This window comes from Myxocyprinus asiaticus, chromosome 48 (genome assembly GCF_019703515.2).
Source record: "Myxocyprinus asiaticus isolate MX2 ecotype Aquarium Trade chromosome 48, UBuf_Myxa_2, whole genome shotgun sequence".
NCBI lineage: Eukaryota > Metazoa > Chordata > Actinopteri > Cypriniformes > Catostomidae > Myxocyprinus > Myxocyprinus asiaticus.
The window spans coordinates 28,464,476-28,489,520 of NC_059391.1; the positions used below are offsets into that span (position 1 = coordinate 28,464,476).

Genomic DNA, 25,045 nt, shown 5'->3' on the forward strand with positions numbered 1-25,045 from the left:
GATGCATGTAGCGTAATAATGCAGGTATTAAGTTAAAATGTTGAGTTAGAGAACATTTTCTGTTATGTAAAGGAACCTTATGAAAATTAACCATGGTTTTACTATAGTAATATTGTAGTAACCATGACTGTAATAACTAGGACCATTGTCACAATGTTTTGTTTTAGCAGAAATCTTAGTTTTGATACAATTAGCCATTGTTTTACAACAGTAATACTGTAGTTTCCATATAGTAACCAAGACAGTAACCATGTTAATTTTGTAGTTACTATGATTTTACTACAAATGCATTGTTTAAACTATGTTCACTGTAGTAAAACCATGGTGATTTGTAGTGAGGGCAAATCTCTTGAAGTGTCTGTTACCAAATAGAATATTTTTACTTTGCATTTGGCTGCAATATTTTTTCCCCCTGAACATGACAAATACCGAACCGTACCGAAACTTTGACCCTAAAACCGTGATAAATTTGAACCGTTACACCCCTATTCTGCACTGATTTCAATGATGGCATGCTAAAAGGCAAAAGCCATCCAGGCACAGTAGGGTCCATTGTGAGATGTCTTGAGTAAGCAGGCCATGATCTCTGGTGTTGACTGGGAAAAATAATCTTCCTTCACAGTTGAAGGTTTCCAACAACCGGATGGTTTCCAGCAGAACCACCACAAAACCAAGAAGCCAGCGGGGCGGGTGAAAACTTTACTACATAAATATTATTTGCACAAATATACTGGGCATGAAAGTTTTTTTTCAAAGCATTTATTGAAAATTTTCTCCAAAAAATATGTGGTTTAGCAGAGGACTCCCAGTTCCTTATTCCAGAATCTCACTTGGGTCCTAAATCCTAGACTTCCTGACAAGACAACTCAACTCCACTGACTTTATTTAAAGCTGCATTTGGCAATTGAGCTGAGCAATCAGAACGCCTCTGGATCCCAAATGACATTGCTTTAATATCTTGATTGTTTCTCCTTGGCAGCAATTAGATGAAATGGAGAGCAAATTGAGACTTTTGCTTTAAGTCTCTTCAGATGTTTCTCCTGTACCCAGAAAGTACCCAGTAATCTCATATGTGTATCCTCTAGAGTTTCAGAAAAAATCTCAACAATTTGGCTCAGATTTTGGCTCAAGATACCAAAGTCTGCAATCAAAAATCAGATATTGCAATATTGCAAATTCTTCAACAAATGTCTTATTGTTTTTGTTTTAGGAGGAATGTCTGAGACAAAGTTGTTACTTCATTAGACACAATTTAATTGTTGACATATGCTAAGAGTACAAAAGACTTGAAAGACTTTTTACAAACGAGGGTAACAATGTAGACACGACTGCAAATCTGTGCATCTGTTTGGGCTAGCATACAAATAAACTGGCCCTCGCTCAGCCAATGAATGCTGAGGACTTACAGACATGCGGTGATCAGTTATCCCTCCCTCTGCACTCTTTCATCGAATGCAGGAGCTGCAGCTAAACCCCAAAGCTCAGATCAGGTTACTGATGTTTTTTTTTTTTTTCATTCCGTGAGGGGAGAAGCCCCTTACAAAGAAGTCAAGGCATCGAAGGGCAAGGACCTGTAATTAGCAATTAGCGGGTGTGTCCACGTTTTGCTTAGGTCTGAGCCAAAGCCACAAAATGTTCTTCTGCTTTTAATACCCAACTTGTGCACGACATGCATAGTGAGAGGAAGATACTCTCAATCCTCCTTTCACTATGCCACACAAATGCCACAAATAAAGACCAGAGGCGAAAAGGCCTCTGCGTCAGTGTTGGGGAAGCTACTTTTGAAATGGTAGCTTTCCAAGTTACATGATACTCATAATTTAAAGTTATTAAACTACTAGGACAGGGTAAAATATATATATATATATTTTTTTTATTTTTTATTAAAAGATCTTCATTTAAATTATCCTGATTTTGATTCTTAGAATTCCAAGATCACTCTTTTACTCTATGTGCAACTCTCGACAGTGTGAGTAAATCACTTGCATTTGCAACCAAATTCCATGATATGCAACTAAATATGTCTGTTATTAGCCACTGGCTGGTCAATTTTCCGATTTCACTCACCAGTGATTAAGTTGTACTGTATATTGGCAAAGAAGTTCTGCAGTGCCATATTTTCACTACATGTTGAGAGTAAAAGTTTTAACCAACTCCACTCTCATTAATATACACTCAAACAAAACACTTCTGTGAGATGCTTGCTGAACTGCCGCTATTCTTAAAGAGACAGTTCTGCTTGTGCACTTGTTTTACAGATCATTGTAAATACTTGTAAATTGTAAGCATGTAAACAATAAACATGCAACAAATTTATATCAAATGTTATGTTATAAAAGATAAAATTTTTAAAATGTATGTTCATAGGGGCCTGGGTAGCTCAGTGAGTATTGACGCTGACTACCACCCCTGGAGTCGCAAGTTTGAATCCAGGGTGTGCTGAGTGACTCCAGCCAGGTCTCCTAAGCAACCAAATTGGCCCGGTTGCTAGGGAGGGCAGAGTCACATAGGGTAACCTCCTCGTGGTCGCTATAATGTGGTTCTCGCTCTCGGTGGGGTGCGTGGTGAGTTGTGCGTGGATGCTGCGGAGAATAGCGTGAAGCCTCCACAAACGCTATGTCTCCGCGGTAACACGCTCAACAAGCCACGTGATAAGATGCACGGATTGACGGTCTCAGACTCAGAGGCAACTGAGATTCGTCCTCCACCACCTGGATTGAGGCGAGTCACTACGCCACCACGAGGACTTAGAGCACATTGGGAATTAGGCATTCCACAATGGGGAGAAAATGGGAGGGGAAAAAATTTATGTTCATAATGTACCAAATTAGAAGGTCTTGTGTAATAAACAGCATTAACTAGAGAGAATTTCTTTTTTATAAGCAAGCAAAATGGACATTAAAACTGAAATATACCAAATGTATCAGAATTGAACTGAATCAAAAACTTTATGAAAACTAGTACTATAAACTAGTCAATCTATTGTTCTGAAGTAGTTAGCTACACAGCAAGCTACTAACAAGTTGCTAATTAACATAGAAATGTATAACTTTTTCGGTGTTAAAGGGGTCGTGAAATGGAAAATCTAATTTTCCTTGATATTTAGACATATAAGAGGTAACTGTACTATAAAAACATACTGTACATTTCAGAACTCAAAACTTCCTCCCCAGTCTAAAAATAGTATTTATAGTTCCCACCTGTTTGAAATGTCAGGTTTAGAAAACGGTGTGTTTGAGACGTCACATTGCTCAGTTCTATTTACACGCTCCATAACATGTGTCATCGCACCCTTGGCCCCGCCCACTGGCGTTCAGTTCGTATTGTAAACAGAGAGAGAGACAGACCTAGCGTGACCAAATATTTCTGAACATGACACGAGATCCATCTGGACTATTTAAAAGTTTTTTGTGCATATAATATACATTACACAGATGTCTTTGACCATTGTCATGCTTATTGCACCGCTTTTAAAAGACGTGGTGTCAAGTTACAATTCAGAAACGGAAATGGCATTCAGTTTCATTCAGCTGCTCTGCTTGCTATTCTTGTGCCCGTCTGAGCTATTTTAAATTGTTGGTGCATGTAAACAAGCACTAGCTGGACATCTTTGACCGTTTGGATGCGTTTTTGGCGATCTGCGCCTCAGTGCACCAATGTGTGTGCGTCTCGTTCATCGTGCAATGGACTGTGTGTGTGCGAATATCAGTGTGGACTGCTTGTGAACCAGTCATAAAACGATTCAAGTGTTGCAAAGGAACTGTTATTGAAGAAGAATGAGGCAGTTAAAACTCTTGGACTTGGCACTTGGCAAAATCATGAGTAAACAGTTTCATTCATGAATATTTCATATGTCATGACTGTTTGATATTTATGGTGCTGATGAGCTTGAGTGAACAGTTTAATATATTTAGATGCAATGTGTTGGATGTGCGTTATGTGTAAACCCTGAAATTTAGTTTTATAATGTTGTGGAGAGTTTGTTTATTCTCTTCTGATTGAGTTTCAAATATGGCTGAATTTGAGGGGCTGCATGATGTTAGCCAATTAGAACAGTGGGCGTTTACGTTGAAGTTTAAAGGAGACACTGGTGCCAAAACCGAGCGTTTGAGACCAAGGGCAAGAGACAGGGTGAAAGATGATCATTTAGTACTAAACTTTGACAGTTTTGGTACAAAAAACTTTATTGACATTATCAGTGGACCTCAGGGAAGATAGTAAATAAAAAATATGCAGTGACAACTATAAGTAAGCCATTCAGGGTAATTTTCTTGATAACGGCAAACACTGTGGCTCTATGAGAATTTGTTTTATAGTTTGATAGTTCTGTTTGTTTTGAGCAACCTGTCTCATGACACACAACAACACTGACGATATGAATGCTTGAGTTGGGGGTGGAACTATTTGTTTGTTTGATTCGAGTAAGACGGCGTATTGACCTGTTTTGAAAACAATGTTTATATTTGCAATTCCATTTGGTGGCGCTAGTGGCATAGAAATTACACACTTCAGCTTTGAAGGGTTAGTTTGACCAAAAATCTAAATTCTATCATCATTTATTCACCCTCATATTGTTCCAAAGTGACCGCCCCCAATCCACTATATAGTGCACTATTTTGAGTGTCTGCCATTTTGTAGGATTGTCTGAATTCTGAGTGAGCCACTCCTTCCTTACTTTTGTTCACTCATTATTACCCACAATGCACTATAATTTTGAGTGATGTACACTTCGAGGGCGGTTAATTGCCCACAATCCACCATGGGGAAGATGTACGAGCTGGGAGTTTACTGCTTCCTTCACTCCTGCAATGTTTTCTTTCATGCTGAATGTATTAAATTACTTTTTGACAAATCTTTACTTGATTAAAATAACAACATATAGAGAGGCAAAACATACAGATATGTATAATGTACTCTTTATTTGATCAGATGTGTTTACTCTTTATATTAACACACAGTATATATTCAAAATGACAAACAGAATGAAGATTTATTGTATTCATATATTATTTAATAAGAATAACAAGTAAGGCCCAAGTATTTTAAAAGTTCATATGTGATGTTGTTTCTGTGACAGCCCCAGAGTTCTGACGCTTTGTGTATACGTCAGCGTCCGAATTCACTCACTCCTTTCATTCACTCACTGCTGAGATATAGTGCACTAACTGCCATTCACTGTATAGGAAATAGTGAATGAGTGAACGATTTTGGACACAGCCAATGAGTGAGTAAATGAACAAAACTGATATCCGAATTATCCTTATAAAGCTAGCATTAAGGTCTTGTGGCAAGTGGTAATTTCCCCCCTCTAAACGCCACAGGAGGTAAAATCCATTTTGTGTAAACTCACGTACGCTAAAACGCCAAATCCCGATTTGTGACTTGAAGGGGAAAAATATCGCTTTTGGACGACCATGCTTTTGGTCAAGCGAAGGTTCTCTTTTACTCTCTGGTAATTATTATTTATAGTTGCCGTGTTGATAACGCACCAACACAAACACTGTGGTCCAACATTTCTTGGTGCGCAGCGGCGATGTAGCTCCACCACAAATTGTTCAGACCACTGTCCAAATCCCAGAACCCCATAACTCACTGTCAGAAAGCATGTGTGTGTGATAGAAAGGGAAGAAAACCAAACTAAACACCACCTAGCGGTGTCTGGAACCCGAAAGCTTTAATGTAGAGTGTCTTAGCGCTAGCATGACGCCTTTTTGTAACTCTGAGCTAGCAGTTAGCATCTTTCTGACTTCTCTTGTGGTTTTCCTCTCAAGGATTGATGTCATTGGATGAGTATTTTTTCTGTTTCACAGCTGTGCCAGCTAAATTTGTGTGTGTGTGTGTGTGTGTGTGTGTGTGTGTGTGTGTGTGTGTGTGTGTGTGTGTGTGTGTGTGTGTGTGTGTGTGTGTGTGTGTGTGTGTGTGTGTGTGTGTGAGTTCATGCATTAGAAGAATCAGAATGATCTTTATTGTCATGTTCTCACGTACGCAAGGATTTTTTTTTTTTTTTTTTTTTTTTGGTGATAGGAGAAACAAGTGCACACAGTACATTACAGTGAGACACAGAATATAAATCATTAGTACATTAGTAGCTTATTTGCCTTAAATACAAGCTAAAGCTGTGATACTCTACTGGTTTTTCTTCAACACCCACATATTACTTTAAAACCAGAGTGGCGACGCAACACTGTACCAGAATTGTTTATTGTATTTTAATAAAAGAAAATGTCCTTAAAAGTCAAACAATTAAATATATATTTATATTACCATGAACTGCATAGGCCCAACAACATGCAATATTATTAAAATAATTGCTAATTTTGTAAATGCATAAACAACAGTGATATTAGCCATACTACCAAGGGACAGATGAATTTGCACCAAAACAATGTAGATGTTAAAACCTTTTTTAAAAAATATGAGAACCCTGAACCAACTCCCCCCTCCCCACCACCATCACCAATGGAAAATCCTCACAAAGATATTTATATTATTAATAAAGCCAGTAACATTTTATTAGAAAATAACAGACTAACTGAATAATAAAAAAAAAAAGGATATAAATTGATTTCGATAACAGCTCACTGTTGTTGAATTGCTTTGCCTTAAAGCTCCATCTTGTGGCCAGTACTTACAGAACTTTCTCAAGTATCACAAAACATTTTAGGTGAGTCAACACTGGAAAGCAAGTGGCTTTCACAGTTTGCGATCACAGTTTGGCTGTCAGTGGACGTCTAAAAGTAGTTTCTACTTTTAGCTACAGTCATAGACTACAGTATACCTATTAAAAAAAAAAAAGTTATTAATTGACAGCAGTTTTAATGCCTGAAGAAAGGCAACAACAATACCTCAGGTAATATCTTACATCAGACACCTGATCTGGCCTCTCCTGAGGAAAATTGCTTTCAGCAGGCCACTACAATTATCTTGTCTTAATGATTTGTAGACATTTTTACTGGAAAAAAAGACAAAATACTGATTTCATAAATGACTTTCCATTTCATTCGATGATTGCATTGCTCAGTTCATCAGGGGTCACAAACAAGCGAATCTTGAAGAGGTAAATGCTAAGGTGTCCGAATCGCCTAAGTTTCATTTCCAAAGAGATTTCAAAGTCCTGAGGAACCACGATCGGTTTCTGGACCACCAAGACGCCGCCGTGGTCCAGATGTTTGGCGGCGAAGTAGCCTCCCTGGTTGCCGTCGACAATGGCCACCTCGATGTCGTCCCCGACCGCGGTGTTGGAGGGGCCCATGCGGAAGATGTTGGTTGGAATGGGAATTTTGGTTGGGAATGTCAGGTGGTAGTAGGTAATTCTCACAGGCAAGGCGACACACTCGCTAGTCTGATTACAAGGCAAGCGTTCGCAGCGACTGCAAAAGGGAAATGGGAGGAAGAGATGAGAGAGAGGGAGTGTTAGAATGGTGCGGTGCACAACATGCGGAAAAGTGTGTGATTTTTAAAGGAGGAGGGGTTTGCTTAAGGGGGTGTGGCATTCAGAGTGACATCACAGATCAATCGACCTCCAGTTGTGCTTTGTGCATTTCAGGGTGTATTAACCTGCAGAACTTGCAAAATGTTAAACATGGATTAATCAAACTCAAAAATCAAAGTGTTGGACTTTCATGCATTGCATTTGCAGCCATTTTGGATGCAACGTTCATGCACATTGTGACTTGCAGATTTGTTAGGAAACCCCAACGTTATTGCATTAATAATACCAACCTGAGGCTCTTGAGCTTGATTTAAAACTCCTTAAAGCTACTTAAAACTATATTTGTGACACATCAGGAGGCATTAACTACAAAATCTGCAAAAATTGGATGCCGTGAACAATAAATTTGTTCGTAAAATGTGACAGCATAAAATTCAAACTGAACTTATTTACTGTCTTAATGCACATTCCTGGTCTAATTGTGTACGATACATCATTGCACAATATTCCAAATCTAAAAACATGATCTTCTTTGTAATTTTTCATCAAAATGTAATCGCTTCCTCCGCCTCTTTTTTCAGCCCCTCCCCTCCAACCGTTTCCATTCTTGTATCTAACGCCTACTCGGAAATATGGAACATTATGGAAGTAAAATGGGTTGCAAACGACTTTTTCACGTTGACTTTAAACTTTATTGAAGCTTTGCTGCTGTTTGAGCGTTCGATTCTGTATTTTCTGATTATGTTTTTTAAAGAGGCTTTGAATTTGCATCACTTACGTTTCTCCGGAGCGTCTGTAGTTGGCCGGGCAGTCGAATTTCAGGCACCGGAATCCACCCTGAACATTGAAACAGCTCTCGGACTCCATACAGGTGTGTGTGCCGGTTACACACTCATCGATATCTGCCGATGTGGAAAAAAAAAACATTGGTTTTAATAACTATTCCATATTTAAATATTAAAATAAAGCAAAAAAATTAATTAAAATAAAGCCATGAGGCTGGGCAGTACTTTGATTTTACCACGGTCGACTCTAAATTCTGATTAGAAGGGACGTGTTTGAAGCCATTGTAAAAAAAGGCACACATTTTAGATTAATGCATCAAGTTGCTGCGTTGCTTGGCAATATGCTGTTTGCTTGGAGGAAGAATATTTAAATTCGTTTTTTTATTGATCACTGAATCATGCCTAAGCACTCCTTACCATGGTAAAATCACTGTAGCTTAATGCACGGTGTCATGTGGCTTATTGACAGCTCATCCAGTGACAATTTAAGACCAGAACAATGTGTTTTATAATTCTGATTTAATCAAAGCATTCTGTATAGAGTTAATCTATTTCATTTTAAGATGGAATAATTCTAATAATAATGTGTATCTGACCCTGGCAGCTGCGTCCATTGGGGGCGAGCGTGTATCCTGTCACTGGACACGTGCACTGGAAGCTTCCCGGTGTGTTGTGACATCGGTAAGAGCAGATGTGTCCACCAGTGGGCAGAGCACACTCATCAATATCTGAGGAAATAAGATAACATGACAATTACTTCCTCCATTATACAAATGACGGAGTTTTACACCTAACACGGAGTGTAATGCAGTCGAAAAATGCAGTACAATTGTCCGTCTGTCACTCATTTCTATCTATCTGTCTGTCTGTCTGTCTGTCTGCCTGCCTGCCTGTCTGCCTGCCTGCCTGCCTGTCACTCATTCTTATCTATCTATCTGTCTGTCTGTCTGTCTGTCTGTCTGTCTGCCTGCCTGCCTGCCTGCCTGTCACTCATTCTTATCTATCCATCTGTCTGTCTGTCTGTCTGTCTGTCACTCATTCTTATCTATCTGTCTGTCTGTCTGTCACTCATTCTTATCTGTCTGTCTGTCCATCTGTCCATCCATCTGTCACTCATTTCTATCTATCTGTCTATCTGTCTGTCTGTCTGCCTGCCTGTCACTCATTCTTATCTATCTGTCTGTCTGTCTGTCTGTCTGTCAATCATTTTTATCTATCTGTCTGTCTGTCTGTCACTCATTCTTATCTATCTGTCTGTCTGTCACTCATTCTTATCTATCCATCTGTCTGTCTGTCTGTCACTCATTCTTATCTGTCTGTCTGTATGTCTGTCTGTCTGTCCATCCATCTGTCACTCATTTCTATCTATCTATTTATCTATCTATCTGTCTGTCTGTCTGTCACTTCTGTCTAACTGTCTGTCTGTCTGTCTGTCTCTCATTTCTATCTATCTATCTGTCTGTCTGTTTGTCTATCTGTCATTTCTGTCTGTCTCTCATTTCTATCTATCTATCTGTCTGCCTGTCTGTCACTTCTGTCTACCTGTCTGTCTGTCTGTCTGTCTCTCATTTCTATCTATCTATCTACCTATCTATCTATCTATCTATCTATCTATCTGTGACAATCTGTGGATTATCTATCTCTCTATCTAGCAGGCTGTTTTTCTTACTGTAATATCTGTATAACCATCAAACTTAAAACGTTTTAAGAACAAAGCTTTGTCAAGCCAACATCAAAGTTTGTCTTGGCAAACTTCACCTATCTAATTGTACAATGCATTCTGTCATCATCCTATAATGAAACATTTTGCTTATATTGCATAATGTATAGTTTCACATATTATTTAAAAAATAGTATACATTAAATGCTAGTATTCCATTCCAATGTAACATACGTCTGTCTCACTCACCCTCACAAGTGATTCCATCCACGTCACTTAGCTGGTAACCACGGCGACAGTAACACTGGTAGGATCCATACACGTTTGCACACTCCTGACTGCAGGGATTCGTCTCGCACTCATTGAGATCTACGAGTTAAATGACACTCCAGTGAAACCACACCTGAAACTTTTATATATTCCGTATATATCTAAATAAACTTACTTGAGAAGCAAGACTACATAAAATATTAATGCTGCATTCACTTCTTTTTGGAATCACTGTAATTACGAGATGACATTTTGGAGATTCAACTCTGAAATTATTTGTTGCTATGGGAACACTCATGATGGCAAAACAGAAACTTGAGTGGCTCTGTTGATGATGGCAAAATATTTTATCACTACATTAATAAATGAATTCACCTCTATATTTTCTTAAAAATGTTTAAGAATAAAGAAAGCGCTCCGGGTAACACTGGCTATAATAAAATGTCATATCAAACAGGTCTTTGTGTTCACACTGCAAAAAAACTGTATTTTTGTCGCATTTTCCAGTAAAAATATGTAAACATATTTAAAATTAAATACATTCACTTAACTCAAAGAAATTCAGTAACATTTATGCTTAAAACAAGAACAAAATATTTGCCAATGGGGTGAGAAAAAATAAAAATTGATTCAAAGGGAAAAAAAGTTTATTTTTCTTACCTCATTGGCAAATTGTTTTAAGCATAAACCACACCAAATGTTGTTAGATTTTTTTTTCTTCTTCTTGTTTTAAGTATAAATGTAATAAACTTTAGGGAGATTTATGCTTAAGACAAGAAACAATTGCCAATGTGGTCATTTTGCCTCTCAAGTAAATGTATCTTGCTTTAAGGATGTTTAGATATTTTACTGGAAAACAAGAATAATTTTTTGAAGTATAAATTTGAAAAAATAGCTGATAATTAGTTATTCTTATTGATTTGTTCATACCATCACAGTTTCTCCCATCACTGGCTAGCTTGAAGCCAGTAGTACAGCTACATTTGTAGGATCCCAGGACATTCTCACACTTATGAGCACATAGACGTCCAGGATAATTCCTGCATTCATTGATGTCTGATGTTCAAGAGACAGAAATGCAGAATTGTTAATCTGACAGCTGACAAACTAAAGAATTTGTCATTTAATAAATGCTTTTATCAAAAAGAATTTACATAAAACATTGCATGGCTTTGGAACGATATAAAGATGAGTACATAATTCAGTTATCAGCTCTTTAACTGGGTCACATCACTCACCTTCACAGACTCTGGCGATGCTATTGAAGGTGTAACCGGATCGGCACTCGCAGCGGTATGAGCCCACAAGATTAATGCAGCCGTGACCATCGCAGGCGTTATCAGGTCCAGCACACTCGTCAATATCTGAGAGAGAGAGAGAGAGAGAGAGAGAGATTAAGTTTAATGAAAACTAAATTAGGACAGATATTTAATCAGAATTGGATCTTGATGCAAAAATAATAATAAATATAGCTGCAAGCAGCTATGATGGGCCCAAGTACCATGGGTCCATTTCCAGCCGGTGGCTTTCAAAAAACAACGCTAGGTGGACACATGCATTTGGCATTTAACATTATTCTAAACATTTTGAAGAAATTTGGGTAAATAAAAGAGTACTATTTTAAAGTCTGTTATAAGAGCAACACTTCCTGCTGCCAGGTGGTGGCGCTATGACTGTGACCCAAAATAGTCACAGCCATGTGATTAGCCCCCAAGACTAAACATAAATCTCAATTTTGATCTAAATCACACATTGCACACAGAAGATATGAGACACTTCCTTTTTCTCATTTTTCACCATTAATTTATTACTACACCATGGTGACGCCGTCCAAAATGGCCAACTTCCTGTTGGGCGGAGCTACTGACTGTGAGTATGAAAGTTGTTCAGTTTGATGAGAAATATATACGCACCAGTTTTGGTGTCTGTAGGTGAAAATGGATGTGCTACAGAGCCCCCCCCCTTACATGCCCATTTTCAAGGGGGCACTACAGAGCCCATCCTACATGTCCCCCCCCCTCCCCCCACTGCAACTTCGCCCAGCCCTAATGGCCGGCGGCTCTGATGTGTGTGCAAAATTTCAAGAGTTTTCACGCATGTTAAGTACCCCAAAAGTACCAAAAACCTTGAAAATAATAATAATAATAATAAATATAGCTGCAAGCAGCGAAGATGGGCCCAAGCACCATGGGTCCATTTCCACCTGGTGGCTTTCAGTAAACAATGCAAGGTGGACACATGCATTTGGCATTATTTTATTCTAAAGAATTTGGAAGCAATTCATGTAAACATAAGAGGGCTATTTCAAAGTCTGTTAAAAGTGCCATACTTCCTGCTGCCAGTTGGTGGCACTATGACTGTGACCCATAATAGCCACATCAATATGATCAGCCCCCAAACATACAGCTGAATTTTTATCAAAATCACACAATGCACACAGAAGATATAAGGTACTTCCTGTTTCCCATTTTCACCACAAATGTATTGCTTTGCCATGGCAACACTGTTTAAAATATCAAAAATCTATTTGCAATTTAGCAGCTACAATGTCTTGGCATGATGTTGCACTGTAGGTGAAAATGGGGGTGCTACAGAGCCCCCTTACATGCCCATTTTCAAGGGGGTTCTACAGAGCCCCGCATGCATCTTTGCCCATCCCTAATGGCCAACAACTCTGATGTGTATGCAAAATTTCAAGAGTTTTCATGCATGTTAAGTACCCCAAAAGTACCGAAAACCTTGAAAAAAGAATAATAATAATAATCCTTAGAAGAACAGTAGGGCCTCTGCTCTTTCAGTGCTTGGCCCTAATAATAATACAAATAATAATCCTTAGAAGAACAATAGGGCCTCTGCACTTTCAGTGCTTGGGCCCTAAATATTATGCTGATAATTATTATAAATAATATGCTTAAATTATAAACCATATGCTTTGCGTACCAATGCAGCGAGTTCCCTCTGCATTCAGGTGGTATCCACGGCCACAGTTAACCGTGTTTCTCTGGCATGTGTACGATCCGACTGTATTAAAACACATCTGACCTGGTTGACATGGTCCGGTTACACTTAAACACTCGTTTATATCTGTCAAAGACAAAGAGGAACAAATAACACTTATTAGCAAGCATCATTATTACTATTGCTCATAGTGATTTGAATAAACCCCAACACTAAATATTAAACTTCCACCTAGCAACCACCCAGAACACCTAGCAACCACACTTATTGGCTCACCGATGCAGCTCCCGAGTGCGTCCTGTATGAATCCTGCGCTGCACTGCACTTTGGGTCGGCATCGGAACGACCCGACAGTATTCTGACACTGGAGTTCTAGAGCGCAGTTGTGTGTGCCCGTCTCACATTCATCAATATCTGGAACATCACACACAACACAGTCAAAGTCAGTGTTACACTGGCACCACCAATTACCCTGTGTGCAGATTATATCTAATGCTGTTACGGCACATTATTGTCTGGTTTAAATTGTGCATGGTAAATATTCAGGTACAGTATGAAAATAACAACTGCTTTTGACTAAAACGATTATCTTAATACACTGATGTTATTGCGTAAATAAAAAGTAGCATATTTTTTGGACACATACCATAGTAATACCATGGTATTCTTTGAAGTATCTTTGAGTACCATGTAAATACCATGGCATATGCATGTTATCCATTTAGTTTTGTAAAGGCATGAAATCAAACAGTGTTTCCCATTATCATGTCTTTCCAGGATATGATTAATTTTTTCATTGTTGATTCATTTATCATAATCATTATTAAGGAAATTTTCATGTCATCTGTAAATTATTAATGTGTATTTATGTGCGTCTGACCTTCACACTTGTTGTTGTCAGTGAGTTCGTAACCTGTGCCACAGCTGACCTCTCGCTGACAACGATAGGAGCCCATCGTGTTGATACAACGTTCACCAGCACGACAGTGATGAGACCCCAACAAACACTCGTTAATGTCTGCAGAGAGATAGAAAAAGAGAAAAGGTTGCAATGGATAAGTCAAAACCTTTTTAAAGTCATGTTATTGCTTGCTGTAGGTTCACTAGAGTTTATGAGGTTTGTGATTGCTGAATATTTACTGACCTTCACAGGTTTTTCCATCGGCTTTCAACTTGTGTCCCTCAATACAAGCGCATGTGCCGTTACCAACACATCGATGAGCACAACTGGCAGCTTCAATTCAAGTACAAACAAACAACATTAACACTACAGACACAAATGAGTGAGTACTGAAAATAGCAGCTAGGCTAATTATTACTCAAGTATAAAATATGTATTAGAGTAGATGAGCAGCTACCTTTGCACTTGTCCTCTGCAATCGGTATTGCACCCTGTGAAGTTGCATCTATAACTTTGATACAAACAAATTAGATTAAACATATAGCATATTTGTAATTCTTTTATAATTGTTAATGATGGCATTAAGAAGGTTAAAATGACCAGCTACCCATTAGCAGTGCAGTGATCACTGATTAAAGAGCAGTTTTAACTTCCTGAGCTGTACACTAGAGGGCAGCAGAATCCATTTTTAACTGCCCGACTAATTGGCGCACTCAACAGGGTAAATACAATGACCCAAGAGGCCCCTAAATGAGGACGCTTTGGGCATTTTTACTTCTATTGTTGTGTTTTAAAAAAAAATCCTTATGCCTGAGAAAATGCCACTTCTATGTTAGTTTTGTTTTTAAACATAAACACCAATAATCTGTGATCAGTACAACTTCAGCTCTATGGACAGAATGTGTGTTCTTTCGACAACTCCTTCTGTTGTAAAAACAGGCCGTATTAACAGTCATGCACGTACAATGGAAGTTTAATTTGTTTTGAACATGGGACATTCCTTTAAAGAGTAACTGGAGTTAAAGGCTGGAGTTGTTTTGTTCTCACCCAGTGTAGACTTTCCGTCACTGTCCGGCGAGCGGTCCACGCAGCATGCTCGGGACACCAGACCACACTGATACCCCACGGGGAGACTGAGGTCACATGACAGACCCCGTTCCTGGGCCGCCCGGCCAAGCAAACAACACTCGCAGCACATCTGCGTATGAGGAGAACTGAAAGTCAGAGACGTGGCGGAACTGGCTTTTTTTTTACTCTTATGTAACAGATCATAAGTTTAATCATGAAACCTGAGGAAAACAGCTATTACAGTGCAGAAATTAAAAACAGGTTTACATTTGAGGTTCGTTTTACAGATGGCTTTCTATTTATGCAAATATATTGCAAAGATAACAAGAAATACAAACTGACAAAGTCTAGCCTGATATAAAAAAAAAATATATTTTTAATTTTCTCCCCAATTTGGAATGCCCAATTCCCAATGCGCTCTAAGTCCTCGTGGTGGCGTAGTGACTTGCCTCAATCTGGGTGGTGGAGGATGAATCTCAGTTGCCTCCTTGTTTGAGACCGTCAATCTGTGCATCTTATCATGTGGCTTGTTGAGTGCGTTACCATGGAGAAGCCTTTGTGTGGAGGCTTCACGCTATTCTCCGTGGCATCCAAACACAACTCACCACACGCCCCACCGAGAGCAAGAACCACATTATAGTGACCACGAGGAGGTTACCCCATGTGACTCCACCCTCCCTAGCAACCGGGCCAATTTGGTTGCTTAGGAGACCTGGCTGGAGTCACTCAGCACGCCCTGGATTCGATCTTGCGACTCCAGGGGTGGTAGTCAGTGTCAATACTCGCTGAGCTACCCAGGCCCCCTGATATAAAAATGCTGAGTTCTGGCAAACCCCTGTGGCAAACTTGTCGCAAATTTGGCAATGATTATTTTAACGTGCAAATGAGCTTTGCGGTAAACTTTTCATTGTTGCCAAAGGTTTGCTGCCAGCTCATTTCCATGTAAAAATAATGAGTGGCCGATCGATATTATTAATCGAATTAATCGCAATTAATCGTGTACATCATTAGTTGCTGAGAAAGGCCTCCAAATAAAGAAAATTCCTATGAATAATGCATAATAATTCAAATATTGATAAATATAACATGTTGGGCCTAAAATAAATATATCTATTACGGATTGAAATTCAGTTTGAAATATATCGCATTATTGTGGCAGATGAATAAAACATTGATTAGACAACACAATAAGAGGCATTAGACTCAATATACAGTATTGTTTGTTTTATTCTCATATCACTGAACAAGCCTACAGTCGACAGCAATCTGTTTTGCACTGAGTTCGTCAATGTGTCCAGTTCTCACAGTACGCGTTCTTGCGTTCTTTTTTAATTTGCGCTATTTTTAATTGTCGCTCTATGTTCATGTGCATCAGACGGACGCGTTTGGAGCGTCTCACTGGCATTCAGCGTCATAAACGCTGCATTTTTAGGATGCTGTGTCAAGTTAAAGTACTGCAATCTTTGAAAATCACATCTCAAGATCCTGTATTCTGTTGTGCTTCCTCAGTAAGCGGTTCTCATTCTGTTTCTGTGCTGCTTGTGAGGTTTGTTGAGGCGTGATGCCACCTATTGACGCAGCTTGTAAAAACAGATGTACTTCAAGCTTGAATTGCTCATATGGTAAGAAAATACGTACTTTTATTATGGAATTTACGTACACGTACATAACTGCGTTACATTTTTAACGGCTTGTTTTTTTATATAATTAATCACATTAAATTAGCGCATTAAATCGACAGCCCTAATTAAACTATTATAGCATTAAAAACGAGCTCATAAAAGTATGTAAACATGTTGAGATTTCGGTACATATTATTTACTATACATGTTCTCTGCCTCACAGAGAGAAAATAAATCAGGATATCTTTTTTGTCATCCTGTGGGTGGTCTCTGGTTACAAAGCGGACCAATCACGACTCTTGTGGACTGCGTCAATGCAATGCACATTTACAGTTTCGAAAAGGTGCACGTCAGGCTACGGCGTAGGTTCGATGCAGAAGTATAAATCAGCCTTTAGTGTTAGAAATGATGGTCTTGATTTAGGTATTCTAGAAAAACCCTAAACAAAGTTTGCTGAATAATAGTCAAGCCAACATAATGACTGTTTTGCAACAGGTTTCCTGAACACATTCCCCATCTTCCATTGGTCAACAAACAGATAGTCCCACCCCCAAAATGAGTCAACATTGCCATGTCAACAAACAAATAATTTTTTCTGAAAGCAGCACAGAGTGACAGTGTAAACACTTTAAAAGGATAATAAACCTGCATATGGTTTACTTAAAATTGTATAGCTGGGATACGAAAAAACATCGAAGAATTTACACACTTCAGCTTTAAAAGAGTTGGCGATTACATTGTAGAGCACAATGCTATGCTTCAACTCAAGAGCTTTATAGCAAGGAAGTGTTGTATCTATATAGACCCAACCTTTGATGATTTGATGAAGCTAGTCAATTAAAACATTCACACATACGTGACAAACCGCAGGATTCTTTGACTAGGAATCCTTTTTTTACCACACAGTGCTTCAGAATTGAGTTTTCTAAGACACTCGTGAGACGAGAGAGTAAAAAATCTCTAAAACCACAGAAAATACTGGATGTTCCTCTAGAGAGACATGAGTCAAGACAGCACAAATCTTTACGGTAACCATTATGGCTGATTTCCCAGACACAGATAACGTCCTGTCATGGACTAAACTGCACATTGTCAGTGATAAATCACCTCATTAAATCTTTCTGTATTTAAGACCTAAGATGTGTCTGTGAAAATTGCCCAGGGGCATCATAAAAGTTTTGAAATGAGGGTGAGTTAACAACGACAGAATTTTCATTTTTGGGTGAACTATCCCTTTTAATTGGATTAAACTGATTGAATCAGGTTTCCATTAACTAACATCTCAGGTGACTCCGTCGCAAACTCTCCTCTAGATTTTTAGAAGAAATACTAACAGATCAGCATTGAGTCTACTTGTCTAAAATCATCTAATAGTTGCCTTAGAATGTTTAAAATACATCAGGCTAGTGGTTAGCATTACACATACGAAAATGTAGCGCAATATTTCAGACACTTAATGTTTATACAGCCACTGAGTGCTGTTCACAACCAAAGATGAATGTTTCCTTGAAGACAGCAGGCACCTGGTGTTGAAATCCACTCAGGTGTGTATTAAACATCTTGTAGACACTCCATTCTTCATCTGTGGGTTTATGGAGCACCTGTGCTTATAATCTGAGCTGAATTTATAACGGCGGGCTGACATGAATACACTCCACTTTTCCAATGTGGGCAAGTTCACTCCTGTTCAATGTCAACAGTGTTGAGAGAAATATATCTTTCTATCCATCTTTGGGAAATGTGTTGCCTTATTATGATTTGTCAAACACAGACATGTGTGCACAAGTTTTCTCTACAAAACACATATGAAATTGACCTGCAGTGGGCCTAAAAAGTATTTGGACACATGTGTCACACTTAACAACATGTGAATTTCATTGCAAGCCGGGTGGTGGAGGACGAATCCCAGCTGCCTCCGCGTCTGAGACGGTCAACCTGCGCATCTTATCGCGTGGCTTGTTAAGCGCGTTGCCACGGAGACATAGCGCGTGTGGAGGCTTCACGCCATCCGCCACGGCATCCACGCTCAACTCACCACGCGCCCCACCAAGAGCGAACCACATTATAGCAACCACGAGGAGGTTACCCCATATGACTCTACCCTCCCTAGCAACCGGGCCAATTTGGTTGCTTAGACCTGGCTGGAGTCACTCAGCACTTCCTGGGATACAAACTAGCGAACTAGCGAACTCCAGGGGTGGTAACCAGCATTTTTTACCACTGAGCTGCGTTTTTATTATTGGGAGCTGGACATGACGGAAGTCATAGCATCCAGGTGTCTTTGATTCTCTAAAAAGAACCGGCTCGTAACTGTCATTCATTCGGGAACCACATTACACTGGTTGAGCTGTGTGTTTCACACAATGGATTCAAAGGAACCGGCTCATAGGAATCATTAGTTTGGGAATCGGACTATACTAGTCGCGCTGTGTGCTTTACACTACAGATAAAATTTTTTTTTTTTTTTTTTATAAGAATCATTTGTTCTTAATTAGGACTACACTAGTCACAAAGTGTTTTGCATTATGAATTTGAAAGAACCAGATCATAAGACTCGTTTTTTGGAAATTGGACTACATTTGTTGCACTGTGTGTTTCATGCTGTAGATTCAAAAGAACCAGCTCATAAGAATCATTTAGTCAGAAATCGGACTACACTGATCGTGCTGTGTGTTTCACACTATAGATTCGAAAGAACCGGCTTATTTGAATCATTCGTTTAGAAATTGGACAACACTGATCGCGCTGTATGTTTCACACAATAGATTCGAAAGAACCGGCTTGTAAGAATCATATGTTCGGGAATTGGACTGGTCACACTGTGTGATTCATGCTATAGATTCGAAAGAACCGGCTTATCTGAATCATTCATTTAGAAATCGGACTACACTGATCGCACTGTATGTTTCACACTATAGATTCGAAAGAACCGGCTTATTTGAATCATTCGTTTAGAAATTGGACAACACTGATCGCGCTGTATGTTTCACACAATAGATTCGAAAGAACCGGCTTGTAAGAATCATATGTTCGGAAATTGGACTGGTCGCACCGTGTGTTTCACGCTATAGATTCGAAAGAACCGGCTTATCTGAATCATTCGTTTAGAAATTGGACTACACTGATCTTACTGTATGTTTCACGCTATAGATTCGAAAGAACCGGCTTATCTGAATCATTCGTTTAGAAATTGGACTACACTGATCTTACTGTATGTTTCACACTATAGATTCGAAAGAACCGGCTTATCTGAATCATTCATTTAGAAATTGGACTACACTGATCTTACTGTATGTTTCACGCTATAGATTCGAAAGAACTGGCTTATCTGAATCATTCATTTAGAAATCAGACTACACTGATCGCGCTGTGTGTTTCACGCTATAGATTCAAAAGAACCGACTTATCTGAATCATTCGTTTAGAAATCGGACTACACTGATCTTACTGTATGTTTCACACTATAGATTCGAAAGAACCGGCTTGTAAGAATCATATGTTCGGAAATTGGACTGGTCGCACCGTGTGTTTCACGCTATAGATTCGGAAGAACGGGCTTATCTGAATCATTCGTTTAGAAATCGGACTACACTGATCGCACTGTGTGTTTCACGCTATAGATCCGAAAGAACTGGCTCATAAGAATCATTCGTTAGGAATCGGACTACACTGGTCATGCTGTTTTGCACTGCAGTTTTAAAAGAACCAGCTCATAAGAATCAAAAACATGTCTGTGCCTGTAAGCAAAGACTTAGAATTTCAATAAATCGATTTTTAAAAACGATCTGCCTTTTTCACCAGCTTAGTTATCTGTATCTGCAAAATCTTCTATTGGTTGACATCTAATTCAGATATTTTATAGGGACAGTTCGCCCAAAAATTAAAATTCTCTCATTATTTACTCACTCTCATGATATCCCAGGTGTGTATGACTTTCTTTCTTCAGCAGAACACATTTGAAGAAAAATAGGAAAATATCTCAGCTCAGTAGGTCCTTATAATGCAAGTGGATGGTGATCAGACTTCTGAAGCTCCAAAAATCACAGACAGTCGGCATAAACGTCACCGATACGACTCCAGCGGTTAAGAGAATGTTTTCTAAAGTGATACGATCGCTTTTGGTGTGAAAAAGATCAATATGTACTTTTTTAAAACTCTAAATCATAACTCATAAATCATAAATAATGAGAGAATTTTCATTTTTGAGTGAACTGTCACTTTAAGTGACTTGAGGGTCCAAATGCCACTGTGTGCATGCAAGCCAATCATAAGCAGTTTTTTATACATGTGCTGAGAAAATCACACACACACCTTAGCTGTCTTCGTTTCGCAGGTACTGCCAGACATGAGGGCGTGGCAGCTTCCCTGGTCTTTCGCCATGTTGATGCCATTGGTACAGGTGTTGTCTTCAAGTACCGCAGCACAACACTGTTCTTGGGCTATCCTATAAGACACATCACACACAGTTAACTCATACTGTACAAATGATGATCATTTAAATACCCCCATGGCTGTTTACATTGTGCATTTTAATTCACTTTTATTTGTTTAATTCTCCTTTCTTTTGCTTCCTGCCCATTTATAACCACAGGACAGATGTTAGAGAGCAAGAGAAGTTGAATCGCTGAATATTCTTTCAACTAAAGGACGTCACTGTTTGGGTTTGGTCCATGTTGGACCGCAGCGCTGACGCTTGGAGTTGAGTTTACGGTAAGATGCTCACTGTTTGACAGAACTGAGAAACTCCTTCGCTTTCACAATAAACCCATCAATCCTTACAGGAAACCTCTGAAGATCTTTTTAAGGGAGCAGACACACGACTTCTGCGATTTCTCCTTATTATTCTCTGGACTTGTTTTCCCCTTTTCGGTGTCTGCAATAATCTGCAGATTTCCTGTTATTTGGCCCTCCGTCTGACTAGTGTTTCACCTCAGTGGAATTTCCTGGATTTGGAAAGGCTCACATCGCCGAAGCTGTCCTTTTCTGTAAGCCCCCTACCAAAAAAAAAAAAATCCCCTTCACCACCCGTTTCTTGCAATCTCAAATTTCAAGAAAATTCTGGATCACTTAGATGGCCAAGACAAACAGATTTAATGGCAGAGGGCTCGATGGAGTAACACATTTGGTTTAATTGGCACTGGGAGCTTGGCAGTCTTCTTTCTCCGCTTTTCATTTATGTCATAGCGACTGTGGTCACATTTGGGACATTTTTTTTTCAGTTTGGTTGGAAACAAACTTGTGTTTACAAGTTCCCAGACTGCTACAATGAGCAAGATCATGCAAAATAATAATAATAATAATAATAATACTTTTCTTACTGTGTAATTTTGTATTTTTTTCTGGCAAAAAATCGAAACATTCTTAAAACAAGAAATTACTTGAGAAGCAGAATGGCATAAGATATTAAGTCTTGTTTTCAGAGAAATCTAACAAAATTTGGTGTGATTTATGCCTAAAACAAGAAAAAAACATTTGCCAATGGGGTAAGAAAAATAAACTCGTTTTCCCCTAGAATCAAGTTTTTTCTTTCTTACTCCATTGGCAAATAGTTTTGTCTTGTTATATGCATAAAGGTTACAAACTTTCGTTTGATTTCTTAAAAAAAAAATAACCTCAGTGGTAAAGATGCTGGCTACCACCCATGGAGTTCGCTAGTTCAAATCCAGGGTGTGCTGAGTGACTCCAGACAGGTCTCCTAAGCAACCAAATTGGCCCGGTTGCTAGGGAGGGTAGAGTCACATGGGGTAACCTCCTCGTGGTCGCTATAATGTGGTTCATTCTCAGTGGGGTGCGTGGTGAGTTGAGCGTGGATGGCGTGAAGCCTCCACACGCGCTATGTCTCCGTGGCAACACGCTCAACAAGCCACGTGACAAAGATGCGCGGGCTGACAATCTCAGACGCGGAGGCAACTGGGATTCGTCCTCCGCCACCCAGACTGAGGCGAATCACTACGTGACCACGAGGACTTAAAAGCACACTGGGAATTGGCCATTCCAAATTGGGAAAAAAAAGATACAAAATATCTTGTCATTATTAAGAATGTTTACATATTTTTTTACTTAATAAGAATATGATTTTTTGCAATGTTACGAAGAAGAACTACTGTAGTCGTTGGATTTGACAAAGTTTCTGCAGTTTGAGGCATCAATTCTTGGAAAAGCATTCAAGAGTTTAGTTTGAGACCCTTAGTTTCAAGAAAAATGGATATTCTTAATCATTGTGACCATGAAGTTTACAAATTTTCCAACTTTTTCATGAGACTGTTCAATTATTTAAAATGAGTTACCACTTGACAGCACTTCAATCTAATACTGTGATATCAATTTCCCCAACGTCATGACGTAATGTCGCACGTTTCGTCACGAAATGCGATGAGAACCAATGAAGTTTGATGTTATTGATGTAGCTCCCATATTTGCGTTAAGCACTTTAATAATCATATGAGAATTTTAGAATTAATAACGACTTCAATTCCATTCTGTTCATCGCACAAAATTATCTTATCGCATTTTACAATAAGACAATATTTTACAATATTTTCATTTGTGGTGGATCTATTCCTTTAAAGAGTAATAGTTGTGTAGATCTTGGATGGCAAGAAGTGTGCAGACCTGCAGGTTGTGGATTCTGAGATGAGTGGAAGACTCGTGCAGTCCTGCGACTCTTGGCCTCTCTCCTTGCCATCTTTACAGCATTTGTCCAGCGAGATCGAATCTGTGACCTCTGGAAAAATAACAGGAATGACATTACGTAAAATAAATCCACACAAGACTCTCAGACAAACTACACAAATTATTGACAAGTACAAACAGACACAGACTAGAGATCTGCACAGTTCCAGCTGGTCTTTATATATATATATATATATATATATATAAACAATTATTGAAAGAAACTTTTAATACTTAAATTACAAAAAGCAAAAAAAATAAATAAATAAATAAAAAAAAAAAATAAAAAAAAATATATATATATATATATATATATATATATATATATATATATATATATATATATATATATATATATATATATAAATAAAACATTTTTTAGACATGTTCCATGGTACTACACTGGAAGTATCATGTCAGTATCATTACTTACAAAAAAGTAACAAGAACCATGTACCATGGCATTATAATAATTAACCTGGCATTCTATGTACTGTAAATATCATGGTGCAATGTCAAAAAAGAGTTATATTTAAAGTAAATGAACTTCATTTACAAAAGAGTATCAAAAAGTACTTTTTTTTTTGACATTGTACCATGGTATTTACATGGTACTCCAAGGTACTTCCAAGAATACCACAGTACTACCATGGCACATGTCCAAAAACAAAAAAAACATGGTAGTGCCATGATACTTTTTGATACTTATTTGTAAATGACATGGTATTCTTTGGAAATACCTTGAAGTATCATGTAAACACCATCACTTAATTGAAGTACCATGGTATTACCATGTTTTCTGAACAGAGCATCATGGCACTACTATATTTTTGGACATGTAACATGGTAGTACCATGGTATTCTTGGAAGTATCTTGGAGTACCATGTAAATACCATGGTACAATGTCAAAAAAAAAAAGAGTAAAAAAAAAAAAAATACACTTTAATGCTTTACTCACAAAAATGACCATGGTACTACCATGTTTCTGGGACATTTACCATAGTAGTACCATGTTATTCTATGGAAGTATCTTGGAGTTTCATCTAAATACCATCACTTTCAAAAAAAGTGCCAAGAAGTACAATGGGATTACCAGGTTTTTGTACACTTTACTATGGTAATGCAATAGGTTAATTGGACATGTACCATGGTATGCTTGGAAGAACTTTGGAGAACCATGTAAATACCATGGTAAACTGTAATAATATATATATATATATTATATATATATAATTTGTTATTTAATTTTTATTTATTTTTTAAGTAAATTAACTTTGATAATTCACTTACAAAAAGTACCATGGTACTACCATGTTTTCGGACACGGTACTATGGTACTGCCATTGTTTTTGGACATTAACCATGGTAGTATCATGGTATTCATGGAAGTACCTTGGAGTACCATGTAACTACCATACTACAATGTCAAAATGTTGTTTTATTAAATGCCATGGATTTTGGGACATGCACTATGGTAGTACTATGGGATTCTTGGAAGTAACATGTAAATACCATAACTTACAAAACAGTGCAGAGAATTACCATGGTATTACCAAGTTTTTGATTTTTGGGCCATGTTACCATGAAACTACTTTGGTTTTTGTACATGTGCCTTGGTAGAACCATGGCAGTCCTGGAAGCACAATGGAGTACCATGTATATACCATGGTACGATGT

At 38.4% G+C, this 25,045-nt stretch overlaps 1 protein-coding gene and 1 long non-coding RNA gene across 4 annotated transcripts in view; both read right to left on the minus strand.

Moving 5' to 3' along the window:
- LOC127437139 (uncharacterized) overlaps positions 1 to 25,045 on the minus strand; it is a 222,433-nt gene that overhangs the window by 180,738 nt on the left and 16,650 nt on the right. The window lies entirely within an intron of this gene.
- LOC127437109 (fibulin-1-like) overlaps positions 1 to 25,045 on the minus strand; it is a 64,239-nt gene that overhangs the window by 33,180 nt on the left and 6,014 nt on the right. For 2 of the 3 annotated variants that reach the window (XM_051691783.1, XM_051691784.1), the window contains exons 2-14: positions 23,308 to 23,419; positions 21,007 to 21,139; positions 15,054 to 15,204; positions 14,464 to 14,517; positions 14,250 to 14,339; positions 13,986 to 14,123; positions 13,382 to 13,519; positions 13,088 to 13,231; positions 11,386 to 11,511; positions 11,078 to 11,203; positions 10,127 to 10,246; positions 8,814 to 8,945; positions 8,211 to 8,334 (exon numbers count right to left, since the gene is read on the minus strand). In XM_051691783.1, coding sequence (XP_051547743.1) covers positions 8,211 to 8,334; positions 8,814 to 8,945; positions 10,127 to 10,246; positions 11,078 to 11,203; positions 11,386 to 11,511; positions 13,088 to 13,231; positions 13,382 to 13,519; positions 13,986 to 14,123; positions 14,250 to 14,339; positions 14,464 to 14,517; positions 15,054 to 15,204; positions 21,007 to 21,139; positions 23,308 to 23,419 — 1,588 coding nt within the window. Of the gene's footprint in view, positions 1 to 5,823; positions 7,371 to 8,210; positions 8,335 to 8,813; positions 8,946 to 10,126; positions 10,247 to 11,077; positions 11,204 to 11,385; positions 11,512 to 13,087; positions 13,232 to 13,381; positions 13,520 to 13,985; positions 14,124 to 14,249; positions 14,340 to 14,463; positions 14,518 to 15,053; positions 15,205 to 21,006; positions 21,140 to 23,307; positions 23,420 to 25,045 lie in introns of those variants that run through there. The other variant, XM_051691785.1, reaches the window with a different exon arrangement.